The sequence below is a fragment of the Canis lupus genome, chromosome 1 (assembly GCF_011100685.1).
Source record: "Canis lupus familiaris isolate Mischka breed German Shepherd chromosome 1, alternate assembly UU_Cfam_GSD_1.0, whole genome shotgun sequence".
Classification (NCBI taxonomy): domain Eukaryota; kingdom Metazoa; phylum Chordata; class Mammalia; order Carnivora; family Canidae; genus Canis; species Canis lupus.
This window is the reverse complement of record NC_049222.1, coordinates 94555626-94574506: the sequence shown is the minus strand read 5'-3', so window position 1 is coordinate 94574506 and position 18881 is coordinate 94555626. Positions and strand designations below refer to the sequence as shown.

Here is an 18881-nt window from a genome sequence, read left to right as displayed (position 1 = left end):
GCAGACCCTGCTGGAGCAGGGGAGCAGGGAGATGGGGTTCGGATGATTGGTGCTGACACAGGGATAGTGCCATGCTCTTAGGGCTTCCACTGCATATGTTCATTTGGTAGAAATCAAAGTAGAAATTAGGGTTACAGAGTAATGGGACTCATGGTAAACTATGGTAAGAGAGTGACCTGTGGTTTCTAAAGATTTTCTAAGTGAGTTAAAGGGAAAAGCTTTTAGTTCTGTTATTTATCTGCAAGACAGCCAGTACACACCTGTTTTCTGTTCTCCCTGCTAGGGATTAGAGTGGAGACGCAGGAGAGGGTGGTCCAGCGTTTTCCCATAGGGATCTCTGGTGCCTGAACCATGGTCTCCATTTCAGTTTGTGTGAGGATGTGCTCTGAGGAACACTGCCTGTTAACAAAACCCACTGAAGGAGGGTTCTCTGACATTAGCTGTCTGTTTAGGGATGAGCTAATGCTTGAATCTTAGTGGCTTCGGTTTCTGAAAGGATTATGCCATGGGGCTCCAGTTCACATGCAGCTGTGTGTTACCAGACCGTGGGGTGTGGTGGCTAGTGTGCAGGGTGACAGGACACAGAAGTGCCCATTCATGAAGTTCCAGTTACTTTGACTAATTTCAGTTGTCTGATCATAAAATTTGGGGCTGAAAGCACGAGGGGAAGGATAATGTGTTTCATTACATGAAGATCCTTAGAGTGCTGGGTGGGCCTGGCACCATGCTGAGGCCTGGTGGTACAGAGATTCGTAAGAACCCGGTCTCTTTCTCTGAGGGGCTCACAGCTTCATCCAGGAAGGTAGGGAGACCAGCAATTATGGCACATTGGGATGAGCTGAAAGAGTGATGTGTTCACAGCACTGTGGGACCACAGGATGGCTGTGGAAGTCAGGAAGACTTCCTGAAGGAAGCAATAACATTGAACTGAGTTTTTGAGGTGTGAGTACAGGGGTACAGATGGAGAGCAGGTTGATGGGTGGTCGGAGGTGGGAGAGCATGAGATGCATTTGTGTCATGGTCAAGAAGAAGGTCAGTGTGGCGAAGACGAGGTTGATAGCACAAGAACCAGACAAGTAGGCCAGCGTGAGGCTAGAGCATGACATCGAGAATCAGGGCGGCCACCATTAGCCTCTTCTGAGCAGGACAGTTAGTGGGCGAACGGAGATAGTGTGCAGAATGGGGGCAGAGGGCAGGGCTGGCAGGGACCTGGTTCCAAGAACATCTGTGTGATCGTTGGCTGCGGTTTGGGGGTTTAAGGTGCCATCGGTGCTGCTGAGACCCGGGTTTTTAACCACCTGAGTGGTTCTTGGCTTCAAAGAGAATCCTAAGAATTAGTTTCTTTCTGATTACTTTTAAAGACCGTGCCTCTTGGCCCTGTGTTGAACATCAAAGTGTTCCACAGCCGTGGCCTTCCGTTTCCAGGGGTGGGAGGGTGTCAGGAGCCCGGACAGGTGTGGAAACACACTACTGAAACTGTTGTGAGCTCTAGAAGTAACACTCGTGCCCAGGGCTCTTCTGGCTTGGGGTTTCTGCCCCAAAATGATGACTCATGTTTGTGTGAGCAGAACCCCTGCTGCCGAGGCAGTACGGGGCGGCACGTTCTCAGGGGCTGCAGGTGCCTCGCCTGGAAACATGGATATGAGAGGCCCGCAAACCGGCAGGAATACAGCTGCAGGGGGCCTGCAGTTCTGCAGCTGTGCTGCTGGTGGTGCTGCAGAGCCAAGCTACCCTCCCCAGGCCCCTCTCTCCTCACCTTGAAAGTCTTTGGATGTTGTGTTAATAGAAAAGCTTACAGAGACGAATGTTTTTAGGAGAGTCCTTTCTTCTATTTTAGTGTTTCCAAAGGTGACTTCTAGGCTGGGGAGGAATAGCGCGAAGTGCGCTCAAGTCAGGATGTCTTTTCCCTGGATGATCAGATGCCCCTTTCCCGTACAGCGATCTGGATTCTTTCCGTCCTGACAGGAGGAAAGACACTTTGTTAGCGCTTACTTCAAGTTCAGTGCAAAATGTAGCTCTCCTGAGTGATGGCAACGATGGTGCAATAGAAGTGATATGTGGATGGCCCACGAACGAGACTCCTGGTACGGTTTTCTCTCTTTCAGAATGCCAGTGACCAGTATCTGGGAGAAGTGTTCTTCGACACCTCGCTGTTTGTGCACTGCGTCTCTCTTGTGGCTCTCACGTCTCGAGGACTGTGCTCGGCGTTTATTAGCGCTGTCTGGGTGGCCTTTCCCTTGCTCACAAAGCTTTGCGTGCACAAAGACTTGAAGCAGCATGGTAGGGCATTTTGGGGTTTGATGCAAATGGGGAAATACCTTAAAATGTCTACGACAAGACTTGCAGGGACTGTTTCCTTTTTTTGGTCCCTTGGTGTAGGCTTTCAAGACTGTTGCTGTTTGTTCTTTTAAATTTTCAGATCACACAGACTTTCATCCTAGGCCTCATGCCCCATGCCATTCTCACGTTTGCGAACACATGGTGATGTCTCACATACATATTTTTTTGTTTCATTCTAACTTCTATTTCGTTGCCCCTGAATGAAAGTGTTCTGTCTCACATATAGACGCCAGTGTTATCAAATCTGTATCACGCTGTAGCATTTCAGAGATGTGTGTTTTCTTTCTCTTTTTCCCTAGGTGCCCAAGGAAAATTTATTGCCTTCTACCTTTTGGGGATGTTTATCCCTTATCTTTACGCGTTATACCTCATCTGGGCAGTGTTCGAGATGTTTACACCAATCCTTGGGAGGAGTGGTTCTGAAATCCCACCTGACGTTGTGCTGGCTTCCATTTTGGCTGGTTGTACGATGATCCTCTCTTCTTATTTTGTAAGGAAAAAACATTTAAAATTTTTTTTCATTTTATACACACAGACACCTGTGTGAGGAGTTTAGCTATAGTAGATTCTGTGAAACAGCGTTGCTAATACTTTATTGAGAAACACCTGTACGGAACGGGGAACGTGTGTGCAGAATGTGGGTTTACTGGTAAAAAGATGTGAAATGGTTTTTGCCTTGTTCTGTTTTTTTTATTTCCTTGTCCTTCCAAGTCCTCTGGTTTTACCTCTTCACCGCTTTCAGACTACCTGGATGTGAATTTGTAGAGCGCATACCAGCCAAGTAATCAGCTCTTGCCCAGATTTTGCTGGGCAGTGGGTTTTGAGAATGACTCCCAAGAGTGTGTTTTCAGCTTCCAGTGAGAGGCAAGTGTTAGCAAAGACATGGTAGTTTTATTTTTTTTTTAATATTTTATTTATTCATGGGAGAGAGAGAGAGAAAGAGACAGGCAGAGGGAGAAGCAGGCTCCACGCAGGGAGCCTGAGGGGTGGGACTCGATCCCAGGTCTCCAGGATCATGCCCTGAGCTAAAGGTAGCACTAAACCACTGAGCCACGGGGCTGCCCAACATGGTAGTTTTATTAGTGCTCCTAGAGCTGCTGGAGGGAGACTGCATCTAATGAGGCTTTTCCTGTCATCACTCCGCTAACTACCTGGCCACAAGCACTGCAGGGTTCATTCCTGGGGCCTTTGTGGGTGACGGACACTTGGGATGAGTGTCACAGGCCTGGTCGTTCTGCTCTGTTTGTGCTCAGCCTGTGCAGGGAGAGTCCTCCCTGTGCCACCCCTGCTTCTCCTCCTTGGGACTCCAGAGGGAAGACTAGACCCAGTGTTAGAGCAGCTCCAGGCAGAGTTCCGCCCTCGGCACGGTGTCATCGGGCCCAGACCCTCTAGGGGAGGCCGGTCTTTGTGTTACGGCTCTTTTTGTTGGCATTCCTGAGAATAAGAAGTAATTAAGTAATTACTGAATATAGATACACTCCAAGATCTGCAGTAAGGCAAATAAATAGAAAAAGTACTTGTGCCTTTATTATAGTTCTTTCCTCCACAGAGATGATGGCGAGCCTTTCTATAGCCATAGGGTAAAGGGCACATGATGTAGAGGTTGGAATTTAGAGACAGCATGTAAGGATACCACGTGCGTGGTCAGCAGCATCTATGCACATCCCTCAAACAGGCAGCAGACAGCCGTGTGCATACCTGTGTGTCCGACTCTGGTGAGCAGCTCTTGGGCATGTACTTCTGTGTGATCAGCAGATGAAGTCCAAGCATTCCAGCCATTCTGTTTTTAATATAACGATTCAGTCCTTACTGGTATTTGCAGGATTGCATACCTTATTGGTATGGAAAATTCTAAAATGCTCTTTGTTGCCTCTAGGGTTTACTACTTCTGGTTTTAACACTAAGCCTTGAAATTCTCCGTGCATGTCGGTGGAGGGTTTCACTGCTGTGAGAAATGGGTTTTATCACATGTAGATGGGGTTGGTATCCAGAGTCAGCGGAGTCCTGGACTGGGTCCCCACCGTCAGTGGGTGAAAGCTGCCAGTGCCCAGAAGTGATGACCAAAGTGTGTGGCATTTCAGTTCTATCCCATGTGTAACAGGACAAAATAAGCCCTGAAAACTTCACTATGGAAACTTGGGAACCATGAAAAGAGGATTAAAGTATATTGCTTTTTGAATTTTATCTTACTACGAAAGCTTTTGGAGAGTGCCTCTTGGAATACTTTGAAACACCATTTATTTTTCATTAGAACGTGAAACGGCTGTGCAGCCAGGGGCGGGCCTCCTTCACTCCGTTACTCTGGGGTGGCGTTGGAGGGGCTGACAAATGAGCCAGCCCAGGTGGGGATTAGACCATAATGCAGATTTCACAGAGCTTCTCTTTCGGCCCTTGGGAATTTATTAAGTACATTTGTCCAGAAGCAGTTCCATGCCTGTCTGATGGCAGGTTAGCAGGTCCTAGGATTGTACCGATGAACCCCAAGACTACAGCTCAGTGACATTGGGATACGCTCGGGAACAGGACAGCTCACGCGGACACTGCACGGACCCTTCTCATGTTTCTCTTCGTTTTATTTTGCACACATTTGGGAACCTGGAGTGATGGGTGACATAACATCTAAGACGGAAATAAGAGTGAAATTGAAGGTGATGGAATCCAGACAGCACTTCGCCTCCCAGTCCTTCCTTGGGAACACGTTTCATTCACCCCATTACCAGACCTCCTGGAGAAGATGATGGAAGGGGCAGCAGACGTGCCTCATGCTTTGAAGTGGAAATGTGGATGTGGAAACGGAGCTCACACAGGCTGTAGGACATGGGGTTGCGGCTGGGTGGAGATGGCAGGAACCACAGCGTGTGACAGGGAGGGCTTATTTTGACCTGAAAGCCTCTCAACACCTAAACTGGGCAGCCTTCCAGTGGAGGGGAAATCAGTCCTTGGGGAGCTATTTGACACTGTTCTGTACAACCACATTTTATAATTTTGTGACTGTTAGGACAGAAAGGGACAGACAAGGTAATAATTTGTGTTTTGTGAACTCACTGCCTTAGCAATTTGTTTCTTAGCTGTCTTGTTTCTGTGCTCTTGGTGTAAAAACACAAGACCATTGATCTAAGACCAGTACCGTTTTGCTGGAGATGACCTTGGATGGGATATCAATACACAATGGCTATAAAGTCCTTAATTTTATATAGTAGAGCATCTGGTAGGTTACAAATGTGTGCCTTATTCCTCCTTTTTATCTCCATGAACATATGTTCACATTCATGCTCTCCTTACCGACCCTAGAGGGTGAGTGATAAGGGGGAGCAGGCATGAGGGGAGCTGGGACTGGGTCAGTGTGGTGGCATGCAAACCCCCTGGGGATCTGTGGGCATATTCTGAGAGTTGTGTGTTGCCCACAACCTCTATGTCCGTGATCTCATTACCATGAAGAAGCGTTTGTAGGACGTGCTAGATGCCCACCTTGAGGCTGAGCCACTTGCTGTTCCTGCCCAACATCAGATGTGCTGTTTCAGACGGCATTGGCTGTGGCTGCCTGGCACTGAGGAGGGATAGGCCCACAGGTGGGGTCCTGGAGGCACATCGGAGTGCAGGCTCAGACCAGGCTGGCGCTGTGGCCCGTCACACAACTGTGAGGAGTGGGACTTGACCTTTGTTGGAATAGGCTTGCTTACACTTAAAATCTTATCTCTGGTTCTTTGACAAAAGCCTGATGTCATGACGTCTGGTAGATACTGGTGTCGACCGTGCAGTGGTTAGCAGGGGCCTTGACAGAATCAAAAGTAAAATGCAGTCGTGGTTTGAGTGGGGGTGGGTCTCTGTCCTGGTGTCCTTGCCAACTGAACCAAGACCCCACCTGGGAGTCTTCTCCCGTCCAGCCGGTGGCCACCTGTTTATCTGGGCTCTAGCCCGTGATGGAAAGGCCTAAGTGGGGCCTGTTTGCTGTGGCAGCATACTCACATGCTCACACGTGCTGGCAGGTGCTCTTTGCGACTGGTTGGGTGACACCTGTTACAGAGCCAAGGCAGTAAAGACAACTCTGTGCCCACAGTGATTTTTCTATTTCTGTGTCTCATGTTTTAGATTAACTTCATCTACCTTGCCAAGAGCACCAAAAAAACCATGCTGACTTTAACTGCAGTGTGTATGGTCACCTTCTTCCTGGTCTGCAGTGGCGCATTCTTCCCGTATAGCTCTCATCCCGCCAGTCCAAAGCCAAAGAGAGTGTTTCTTCAGGTAAGAGCAGCTTCGCGTGTGGTTCTGGAGGGGGAAGCCCTGTGTTGCTGAGCTTTGCTAGTCAACAGGAAAACCAGCAGACGTGCCTGCCATTGACCTATTTATTTAGTTGTTCTCAGCTGCTCCCTATAAGGCAGTGAGGAGACTGACCCCCCATGAGGGTTTCTTTCCAGCGAGACATGCTTTCTCCCAGGAGCCTGAACCAGACATGTCAGCTTATTGGTTATTGTTCAAATGACAAAAATGCAAATATGTGCTGTGGGGTAATGAGCTTTCAGAAGTACAGATGGTAAAAACGTCTGTGGGCCAAGTAAAAGTCCGAGTTCAACGGGCAAAACAAAATCGATATTTTAAAATGCTGGTACAGGTGATCTCAGGAGTAGCAGCTTTCTCATTAGTCTGTCCTTCACAGCACATGACTAGAACATTTCATGACCTGGACGGAAACGTCATTAAACGGGACTCTGGAATATGGATCAATGGGTTTGATTACACTGGAATGTCTCACATAACCCCTCATGTTCCTGAGATCAACGACACCATTCGAGCTCACTGTGAGGAGGATGCACCGCTCTGTGGTTTCCCGTGGTACCTCCCGGTGCACTTCCTCATCAGGTTCGTCTGTTGTCAGGTCCTGTCACCGAGGGAGTGCTCCGCTATTCATGCTGGTTCACACACAAGCCCAGTGCTGTGTAGGCCAGGTTTTCCTTCACTACGGGAGTTCCCCTCCTTTAGTGGGATTAAGTACTCAGAAGTTTACTGTTGCTTTTTCAAATTTAGGAAGTCTTCCCTCTAGAAACCTGAGTGATTGGAAAGGCTGCCTCTTCGACTGCTCTAATAGCAGTTCAGCATCAGTTTCAAATTGTTTTATTTCTGGGATGTTTTTGTGGTGTGGTAGTAAAGGGCTGGATAAGAAGGAAGAGGCTGGGTGGTGGCCTCAAGATCACATAGGATCCTTTGTTCCTAAATCTGGGAAGGTTACATCCTATGGTAACGGGCTTTAAGAGTACCTAGCATAATTTGTCCTGTCCATCAGAGATTATTTTCATACCCCAAAATGTGAGTTGTATTTGAACCATTTCCATGACTCAGAGATAGCGGTCAACTTCTTAAGCATCCTAAATATTGAACCTACCTTTCCAAATAGGAAAAATTGGTATCTTCCTGCTCCAGAAGTTTCTCCAGGAGATCCTGCTCATTTCAGACTTGTGTCCAAGGAACAGACACCCTGGGATTCTGTAAAGCTGACGTTTGAAGCAACAGGTAAATCATAGGACAGTTTTCTCTTCTCTCCTTCACTTCTTAAAATTCTTTAAACTTTATTTTTTAAAGGTTTTAATTATTTATTTGAGGGTGAGCACAAGTGGGGGATGGGAGCAGCAAAGGGAGAGGGAGAAACAGACTCCCTGCTGAACAGGGAGCCCAACGTGGAGCTCCATCCCAGGACCCTGAGATCATGACCTGTGCTAAAGGCAGACGCTTCACCGACTGAGCCAATCAGGGGCCCCCATTTCTTAAAATTCTTAATAAGTATGTATTCATTCCTTAAATGATGGTGATTAGCAACATAGGAAGAACCTAGTGCTTCTAATTAGGAGCACTTGAAGCTCATTAAGATTTATTGAAGAAAATTTATTAGACTATTTTTTTTTTTTAGAGTGGTGTTAGGTTTACAGAAAAATTGAGCAGAAAACAGAGCTCCCCTCCACCTGCTGCCTTATTAACACCTTGCCTTAGAGTGTGCACTTGTTCTTAAGATGGATGAGCTGGTGGTAGCCCATGTTCCTGGCTCACATCAAGGTCCGGTTTGGTGCTGGTGTTGCAGACTTCTGTGTAGTGTCATGTACCCTGCAGCACACACAGTACGCTCCGCGCCCCAGAATCCCCGTGCTCCCCCATTTGTCCCTCCTCCGCACTCCCACTGGCAAGCAGCGACCTTTGTTACTATTTCTACTGTTTTGCCTTCCCCAGGATATCCTGAAGCTGCAGTCATATAGTCTGGAGCCCTTTTCAGACTGGTAGCGATCTGCATTTTGGAACCTTCGGGTCCTTTGGGGCTCAAATAGCTCTTGCTGCTTTTGTTGCTGAATAGCGTTACAGACACACCACAGTTTATGCCCTCCCCTGCCGAAGGACAGATTGCTTGCTTGCTTCCAGTTTGTGGCAGCTGTGAATAAAGCTGCCATAAAACATTTGTTTGCAGGTTTTCTTCTTGACATGTTTTCACCTCACCTGGGTAAAACCTAGGAGTACAACTGCTAGATTGTATGGTTAGCCTGTGTTTACCTTTGTAAGAAACCGCCAGACTCTTGCAGGGTGGCTGCACCATTCTGTATTCTCACTAGTGCTGGGTGCTGTTGGTGTCTGGGATATTAGCCCTTCTGCAAGTTACGGAGCTATATCTTACTTTTGTTTCCATTTGCAGTGCCCCAGTTACCTAGGGTGCTCCCGGAGCACCTCCTCGTCTGTTACGTGCCCTCTCTGTGTGTCGCCTCCAGTGTGGTGTCTATTAATTGGGTTGTTTTCTGTTGACATTTTAAGAGTTCTTTGTGCCTGTGGATATTTATATCAGATAAGTGATTTGCAAATATTTTCTCCCACTCTGGGTCGTCTTTTCATTCTCTCGACAGTTTTCCACAGAGTATAAGTTTTTAAATTCAACGAAGTCCAATATTATCAGCTTTTCTTTCATAGGTCATGAATTTGGTGTTGTGTCTAAAAGTTATCACCAGACTCAGTCTCTGGATTTTCTCTGGTTATCTTCTACAAGTTTAGTTTTGTATTTTAGATTTAGATCTATGAGAGATACATTTTGAGTTAATTTTTGTGAGAGGTGTAAGGCCTCTGTGAAGGATTTTTTTCTTTCTTTCTTTGCACGTGGATTTCCAGTTGTTCCAGTAGCGTTTGTTTAAGACTATTTGTCTGAGATCAGTTGGCTGTATTTGTGTGGGTCTATTTATGGGCTCTCTGTTCTGTTTTCCTTACTGGTTTCTCTACTTTACCATTGCGGCACACTCTTGATCAAGTATTAAAGGTGGGTAGTATCAGTTCTCTCCAACTTTATTCTTCAGCATATTGCTTTTGTTTTTCCATTTAACAGTTTGTCAAGATCCACTGTAGAACTTTCTGGGGTTCTGACTGGAATTGCACTGAAATCTATAGATCAAGGTGGAAAAAATGACATCTTAATTATTTTTTCCCGTCTGTGACATGGAATGTCTCTCCATTTATTTGTTATCTTTTCTTTCATCAGAACTGTGTTTTGTAGTTTTCCTCATATAGATTGTGTACAGCTTTTCCTAGATCTGCATCCAAGTATTTCATTTTTGAGGATACTAATGTAAATAGTATTTTTCCTTCATGGTATATGGGAAAACAGTTGATCTTTTTTATTAACTTTGTATCCTTCAACCTTGCCATAGCTGTTTGTTAGTTCCAATAGTTTTTTTGTTTTGTTTTGTTTTCTTTGGGATTTTCTACATAGATGATCATGTTGTCTGCAAACAAAGATAGTTTTATTTCTTCCTTCCCAATATTTCCTCATTTTTTGTTACCTTTTCTTGTCTTACTGTATTAGCTAGGACTTCTAGTATTGTGAAAGAGTGCTGAGGAATAGGAAGAGTGGAAAGCATTGTCCTGTTCTCAGTCTTAGTGGGGGAAAGCTACATTTTTACCAAGTATTGTATTAGCTGTGGACTTTTTAAAAAAGATTTTATTTGTTTGACAGAGAAAGAGAGAGAACTCACACAAGCAGAGGGAACAGGAGAGAGCCAGCCCAACATGGGGTTCAATCCCAGGACCCTGAGATCATGACCTGAGCCGAAGGCACATGCTTAACCAACTGAGCCACCCAGGCACCCCAGTTGTAGCTTTTCTGTAGATGCTCTTTTTCAGGTTGAGTAAATTCCCCTCTATTTTTAGTTTGCTGAGCTCTAAGTGTGAATAGGCTTTGGATCTTGTCACGTGCTTTTCTCTTTGCTAACATGACCATGTGCTTTTTCTTCATCAGCCTATTGATAGCAGTGATGGATTACATTAACTGATGTTCAGAGGCTGAACCAACCCTACATCCATGGAATAAATCCCACCTGGTTGTAATACAGAATTCTTTTATGCATTGTTGGATTTGGTTTGCTAACATCACCTTGAGGATTGGTTCTATTTCTCTGGAGAACTCTACCACAAGAAGTTCACTTTTAGAAGTTCCTGCTATTGTTCACTTTGTATCATTCCTTGAGCTTTATATAAATGGAATTTTCCAATATGTAATATTCTGGGTCATTAAACATAATGATTTTGAGATTGAGCTCATTTGTTCTGAAGTATTCACATTTGGAGTCTGAGAATTCCAATTGTTCTACAGTCTCGCCTGCGTTTGCTCTCCTTTCCCTCGTGCCATTTCTGTGGGGCATGTAGCAGTAGCTCTTGCATTTCCCTGATAATGATGTGGACACTCTTCCAAGTGCGTGTTGGAAGATATTCGGTATCTTGCTTTGTTTCATTTCTTTTTCCCTTTTAAACATTGAGTTTATTGACCTGCAGGAGTGGGTATGTTCTAGGTCACAGACCATTATCAGATCTCTGTGTATCAGATACCCAGATTTTCTTGTCCATTCATTTTCTCAAATGGTCATTTGATGTGCAGAAGTCTTCAATTTTTATGAATTCCAATTTATCAGGTTTTTCTTGAGAATTAGTACTTTATGTGCCCTTCTTAAAAAATCTTGTCTACCTAGAGGTCACAAAGATAGACTCTCCTGTTTCTTTCTAGAAGCTTCATAGCTTTAGCTGTTATGTTTAGGCCTATGATATACCTTGAATTTTTTGTGTGGTGTGCAAGAGAGGTCAAGGTTCTTTTTTTTCATCATGGATATCCAGTTGTTCTAGCATTATCTGTTGAAAACATTTACTTACCCTATTGAACTGCTTTGGCATCTTTGTCAAAATTATTTGTATATACCTCAACTTTGCCCACTTTTACTGAACTTCCTTTTTGAAAAGTAGCTTGTTTGGTGTTTGTATTTTTTGGTGACTGTGGCCATCATTGTATTTACTGTAAACAGAAAATAATTATATCTATCATGCTAAGGCATAGTTCAGTTTAACACAGAAAGAAAGGACTTGAAAATCTAGTAAGGAAAGCTGGAGGACACAAAACAGTAGTTGTGAAACAATAAAATTTGGCAGTTAACTAACAGAATGAAACAGTTACAGGGAATTAAGTGCCTCAACTGGCACTTTTGAAGATGTATACTGTTTTCTCTAGGCTTTTAAAATTGAATTGGAAATAAATTTGTTTTGCACCAACCACCAATGCCAATTATTTCTGATTTTTCTTTAATCACCACCTTGTAAAAAAGGAAGCACTGAAAAATCTAAACTTTTATCCTTTATGCACAATTTAGAGAATTCCAATAAAATTCAGGTTCCTGGCAGTCAAGTTATACATCTACTGCCCTGTGTTTTTTGGTTACAACTCTCAAGAAATCAGGGGAAAAAAATATTTGTGTATGTGTGGGTCGTCTGTTTGTGTTATCAGTTACCACATATTTAAGAGAGCACCATACAAAAACAGACCTCAAGTATAACTTGTTGACTATTGTGTATCATCTGCAAATATGGTCTTCCTTCTTCTTTACCCGTTCTTAGGTCTGTAATTGGCGTGTCTTTGGTGGCTGATGCAGCCCACGTGGTGTGGGGTGGGTGGGGCCATGTGGGGCATGAGCGGGCATCCTTGCTTTAGGTAGAGCACAGATCTCTAGTGTTGCCCAGCATCTGAGGGTGAGCCTTAGGCCTGAGGTACAGACCTGGTGACATGATAGGCAAAGGTGTTTATCAATGGTCATTTCTTGAGTGTTTTTATAAGGAATGTTTATAAACATTTCTTAAGTGTTTTTATAAGGAACGGTCATTTCTTGAGTGTTTTATAAAGGAGTCCTTTAATTTGGGGAAAGGCCTCTCGCAGCATCTTATAAAGGGGAATCATAGAATTTTTCTTCCTTGGATCTTTTAATATTGTGTATTCCACTAAGGCCATGGCTTTTTTTCTTTGCGTGATATTGGATTTTGTTTGCTAATGTTTAGCAATTTTGTGTTAATACAAGTGATAGGTCCATGTTTATTATTTAAATTCAATCAATTAACATGTAATAACTGGTTTCAGAGGTAGAGGTCAGTGACTCATCCATCTTATAGAACACCTGTGCTCGTCACATCACCTGCCCTCCTTCATGTCCGTCACCCGGTTACCATCTTTATTTTTGTTGGGCCCCCTTTAATCAGGATTAGGATGTGTTACATATGATAAATACATAGACATCATGAAATGGTAAGTGTTCCTTAATTTCTAATGCCTTGGAAGCATTTGAACGATCTAGTTGAAAAGTTGGCTTGCATTCCTCTCTGAAACCATCTGGGCATCATGCTTTTTCTGCAGGGGTAGTTTTTTTCATGGGAAATCAGTCTGCTGAAGATGTATGCCTGTCTCGCACAGTTTTAGTCATCCATTTTCCTTAAAAAGTATCCATTTCATCTGGGTCCTCCAATTTAATAGCATAGAGGTCTGCCAAAGTAGCCACATGTGATTTTAAACATCTCTTCTGTTTATTTTTATTCTTTTTGTACTTTACTCCATTCTCCTTACCTCTGCCTTTTACTTAATTAACCAAGTTAGCTAGTAGTAGTTAGTAAAAAAATCTGTTCTTTTTTGTGAAATTAAGTTAGGTCTGTTTAGTTCTTATTCTCTTTTGATTCCTCTTTGCTTTACCTGTATTATTTCCTTCATGGTTTTTCTCTGTTGTACTTTTATTTTACTGAAAAAACATTTATTGTTTTATTTATTGGATTTTCCTCTTATCACTGCTTTTACATGTACTGAGTAGTTTGATATGTAATATTTTCATTATTTACAAAAAAACTTCTTATTTTTAAAAGATTTATTTATTTATTCCTGAGAGACACAGAGAGAGAGAGGCAGAGGAAGAAGCAGGCTCCCTGTGGGGAGCCCGATGTGGGACTTGATCCCAGGGCCCTGGGATCATACCCTGAGCCAAAGGCAGACACTTAACCCCTGAGCCATCTGTAATTTTTGTTTGGATTTGTTAACCTGAGTCTTTTATATGTTTATTTATTTTTAAGGATGTAGAGAAAGAGCACGTGCAAGTGGTGGGAGAAATAGAGGGAGAGAATCCATGTACACTCCCTGCTGAGCAGGGAGCCCAACCCGAGCTTGGTCCCACAAGACCATGACCTGAGCAGAAACCAAGAGTTTGAGCCACCCCAGAGTTTTATTTTTTTAAAGATTTTATTTATTTATTCATGAGCGACACAGACTGAGAGAGAGGCAGAGACACAGGCAGAGGGAGAAGCAGACTCCATACAGGGAGCCCAACATGGGACTCGATCCCGGGTCTCCAGGATCTGGCCCTGGGCTGAAGGAGGCACTAAACCTCTGAGCCACCTGGGCTGCCACCCCCCCGACCCCCCAAGTCTTTTAAATTGGTTTTTAAAATCTGCACGTAGAAGACCATTTTGTTTTGTTATTGACAATTTAAGGTTTACTGAATTATGGTGTTACTTGTAATATTTCAACTTTATAGAACCGATATTTTCTTTATAAGCTACTATTTTATTAATGTTTTTTGCTTATTCTACATGCTGATAATGCAGAATTTATCTTCTAAACTTAGGTATATTTATCCCCATGATCTACTTCACTGACCATTAGTTTTCACATTTAAATCCTTTTTGTTCAACTGATGTTTCATGTGACAATGGACTTACCAGTGTCTGTCTGCATATCTTTTTGCATCTCCTGTAGTTTTGCTTCATCAGGCAGTTGCTGTCACTTGATGCACAGAATTCACAATTTTGTATCATTCTGAATTAAAGCTTTTAGTATTAAAAAGTGCCTTTCGGGCAGCCTGGGTGGCTCAGTGGTTTAGTGCAGCCTTCGGGCCAGGGCCTGATCTTGGAGACCTGGGATCGAGTCCTGCATCGGGCTCCCTGCATCGAGCCTGCTTCTGCCTGTGTGTCTGCACCACCCCCCTCTCTGTCTCTCATGAATAAATAAAATCTTAAAAACAAATAAAAAGTGCCTTTTTACAATGTAATGCATTTGTTTTGAATCCTGTTTCTTTTTTTCTGAGATGATTTTTCTTTAAAGATTTTATTTAGAGAAATCAAGCAGGGGGAGCAGCAGGCAGAGGGAGAGAGAGGAGCAGGGAGCCCACTATGGGACTTGACCCCAGGACCCAGAGATCATGACCTAAGCCAAAGGCAGATGCTCAACCACTGAGCCCCCCAGGCTCCCCGAAAGAGGTCTTTTTAAAAACTGTTCACTTGCCTGAAATACCTTTGTTCATGTTGTTATTTTTATCCTTTCTGAACCTAAGTATGTTTGTTGAATATGGTAGATGATTGGGTCTGGATTTTAAGCCAACTTGAAATTTTTTTCCTTTTAGTTGCTGATTAGGTCTCCTCACATTTATTTTTATGACTGATGCATTTGTCCTCAATTTGGTGCTTTATTTGCTATATTCCTTTTTTGTAGGGAAGGTCTTCTTCACTCTTTAAAAAAATATATTTTCTGGCATTTAGGAAGGTCTATGTTTGTTTTGACGATGTTTGTAACCTTTGACTATCTCAGTTTTCCGTGGCCTTGGCTTCACAAGCCTCTACAAGTCTGCTCACTCCGTGTTCTTCTCTCCCTGTCAGTGTTGGGTGCCTACGACATCCCAGTCTTCTACCACTTTCGTATTGTGTGTGGGTATATTGCAATCCTGTCTATTCCCTTGCTATAGTTTTTGAAGTTTTTTTGGTTAGATGAAGCCTATTCCCTAGATTTCTGACAGACTTATGCGCACAAGGTTCTTATATCACTGTAAATTCTTGGCCTTTTCCTGTTGGGCCTCATTGATACCAGGAGTGGAATTGATAATATGGGGCTGTAGTAGGAGGATCTTCAGGGGGACAGGAGGCGAGTCCTTCCTAGTCTGGCTTGGTGGTGAGGTAACAACGCCTCTTCCTCTCCTTACAGGACCAAGCCACATGTCTTTCTACGTTCGAACCCACAAAGGGTCAACACTTTCTCAGTGGTCTCTTGGCAATGGCACCCCAGTCACAAGTAAAGGCGGGGACTACTTCGTATTTTACTCCCACGGGCTCCAGGCCTCTGCATGGCAGTTCTGGATTGAAGTACAGGTGAGAATTTCCCAGCTTTGCTGCCGTGACTGGTCAGGCTCCGCGGTGGCATCTGGGATCATTATTCTGCCTTCATAGAGCTGGAGAACTAAACTAATTTTTCTCTACCAGGTCTTGGAAGAACGGCCTGAAGGAATGGTCACCGTGGCCATTGCCGCCCACTACCTTTCTGGGAAAGACAAGAAATCCTCCCAGCTGGATGCTCTGAAGGAGAAGTTCCCAGATTGGACATTTCCCTCTGCTTGGGTGTGCACCTACAAGCTCTTTGTGTTTTAATCTTCTGGATGAGCTCTGAGTATATGCCCAGCAGGACACTCCATGTGACACGGTTTCTCCTGGCGTCACAGGGATGTGTGTGAGTCGGTGATTGCTAAAGAGCACACGTTCAGAGAGCTTAGTGGGCTAACACTCCTCAGGGCCAAGCACCCCAATGGTTATGCTGGGGGTAGCGATGCATGGCCTTTTTGACACTTGAAAATGCCAGTTTCCTGGCACTTAAGCACATGTGGGTACTACCACTGCACACGTAAGTCATTTTATATGACCTTAAGGATAAAAGCCAACAAACCACTTCAATCCCCTTAGGATCATGAACGATGTAGAAAGGTACTGTAAGTTAATGAGACAAATGACATTCCCAATTTAAGCCAAGACCATTTGTTTTGTCAGTGGACGGATCGGTTTTGTCAGACCTCGGGACTGAACCACAGGTATTAGAAGGTGGTTACCGCAGAGGCCCCAGCCCCCAGTGTGGGAACCTGTGCCGAGCTGGGGACTCTTGTCCTTCCCACAAGCGGTCACTGACCAAGAGCCATCTCTGTGATGCTTTCCTGAGTTGCTTTCAGGGCCCAGTCTATATACCTTTTCCCTCTTCCACTTTGCCAATTTAAGAGGAGCATTTGTTTAGCCACATGTCCTGCTGGGGCTGGACGTTTTATAAATATTCATTTAATAGGAGTGTTGTTATCCAAGGTTGATCCTTTGGGGCATAATTTTTTTGATGCACTGACTCCTATGTTTTGTCCAAGTGTGCATCCATCCAGCAGGGCTGGCTTTCCTCAGGCTCCAGGGGGTGCCTGACATGGGAATGAGGCTGCAGTACCTGGAGCCGCTGAGGTGCTTTCCATTCTGTGTGGCTTGGGAGGTGGGTCTCGGCAGGGTCTCTCAGGGCTGTGAGGCTCCGGCAGTGGAAGGGTTTGGGGAGATGAGTGCTTGCTTTTTTCCATTAAGAAATTGAAAAGGTTGAACAGATTAAGCTTAGCAAGCATAGGCCAAAAAGCCACTTAAAAGAAAAGCCATAGTAAAACAGTGGCACCACGTGTGCGCCCCAGGAGGAGATCCTTGAAGCTGCTTTTGCTGTGTGTGCAACATGCTTCTGTAATCCTGCTCCGCCCACTGCCTTGTCTGTGACCCCCGACCCTGGCTGTCATGTGAAAGGATTGGGGACCTTGTAGGAACTGTTCCTTACCAGTTTCAAGTGTGTCAAGTACCTGCCCCCCCCCACCCCCCCCAACCTGTCAGGCCTGAATCTGTCAGGTGGTGAATAAGGACTACAGTGTTTGTGGCTTGTATAGAATCAGAGTTGTGGACAAAAAGTAATCTCTAAATGAATTTCAAATGTCCCTGTGGTTAATTTGAGATTTGCCGGGGGGGGGGGGGGGGGGTGTGTGTGTCCTAGGCTGAGGAAGGGCATTTTATAAAGTTACTCATAATTTTTTTTTCCCCCTTTGGGAAGAATGTTCTTGCCTTTCAGTAATGATCATGGTTTTCTTTTTGCCTTCACATTATTTTCCTTTTGTTTTGGTTTTCAGGATGCTCACTCGTCTCAGGGCATGCTTAGTACTGGGGCAGATTGTTTTGGTACCAGAAAGGGCTGAGGAGTTACATCCCTAATATTCCCGCCTCTGAGGCTGGAGTATCTCATCCTTCATAGCTCACTTATAAAAGGGTCTTTTCAAATTCTAACAAATGCAGTTTTTCCTACAGAATTTAAATGTAAATAGCCCAGTATTGAGCATTCAGTGAAAATGTGAAGAACTGTGATTTTGAAGAAATGCTGGAAATTTACAGACTGTTGCATGAAGTATGTGTTTGACATTTTAGCTGATGGCAATGAGCAGGACAGGATGGCTAAGTGTCACCATGAAAGGGTCCCAGCTGCTCACTCAGGAAGCCACAGGAAAAACGCTTGTCTTTACTTCCTTTTCACTGAATTGTTGCCTTATGTTACTGAAATAAACTTTTTAACCTGTTAGTATCTTTAACTGAAAAACCAGATCTATGGTTTGTTCTTCTGTATCCCCATCTTTTAAAGGGTTATTTAGAATCTACAGAGCCTTTTTAAAAAGCATTTTTAATTGCTTTTAAAAGACATAGATGGCTCACGGGGGCAGAAAGGTTATGTGAGCAAAGCGCTCAACAAGGAAACACCGGAAAGCTCTTCGTGGAATGAAATAGTGAATCTCACTTTGTTAAATGTCGAGCTTTTTACAATCCTCTCTATTGGCAAAATCATTGAAGGGCTAATCCAGAAGGATCATGGGGGCAGGAAGAGGACATGGTCTTTCCGCTAGTGGTCCACCACTCACTCCTGTCTACCTGCGGGAGTACGGCCTCTCCCCAGAATAGTTCGGTACACCTCTGCATCATGCACCTTGCCTTCTTGTAGGGCCAATAAAGCCAAAATGCATTTAGGCCTCTTTATTTGGAAATTATCTTCATATATTTTGAATATACCTTGAAGTATGTTCATATACATATTTTTATTAATGTACTGATATAATTTTTTAAGTTTGGCTCTATACCATGACCAAGTGGGATTTATTCATGGAATGAAAAGTTGGCTTAACACCTGAAAAATCAATGTAATACACCGTATCAATTGAGTACCTTTATCAGAGTAAGGAAATTCCCGCCTATGAAAAAGTCACAGCTAACATCTATGATGAAGCTTTTATCCCGAAGGCAGGGCCACTTCTACTGAGTACTGTCCTGAGGCTCTAGCCAGGGCAGTCCGGCAAGAGGCATCCAGATTAGAAAGGACAGATTTATTGAGAAAAGACTAAAGAATCCACAAAAAACTTGTTACAGTTAATGAA

At 44.0% G+C, this 18881-nt stretch overlaps 1 protein-coding gene across 1 annotated transcript in view; it reads left to right on the top strand.

Annotated features, from left to right (window-relative positions):
- ERMP1 (endoplasmic reticulum metallopeptidase 1) overlaps positions 1–18058 on the top strand; it is a 40904-nt gene extending 22846 nt beyond the window's left edge. The window contains exons 9-15 of the mRNA XM_038527277.1: positions 2106–2280; positions 2640–2830; positions 6430–6582; positions 6995–7197; positions 7730–7845; positions 15620–15783; positions 15895–18058. Coding sequence (XP_038383205.1) covers positions 2106–2280; positions 2640–2830; positions 6430–6582; positions 6995–7197; positions 7730–7845; positions 15620–15783; positions 15895–16059 — 1167 coding nt within the window. The 3' untranslated portion in view covers positions 16060–18058. The remainder of the gene's footprint in view (positions 1–2105; positions 2281–2639; positions 2831–6429; positions 6583–6994; positions 7198–7729; positions 7846–15619; positions 15784–15894) is intronic.
- The last annotated feature ends 823 nt before the right edge of the window (positions 18059–18881 follow it).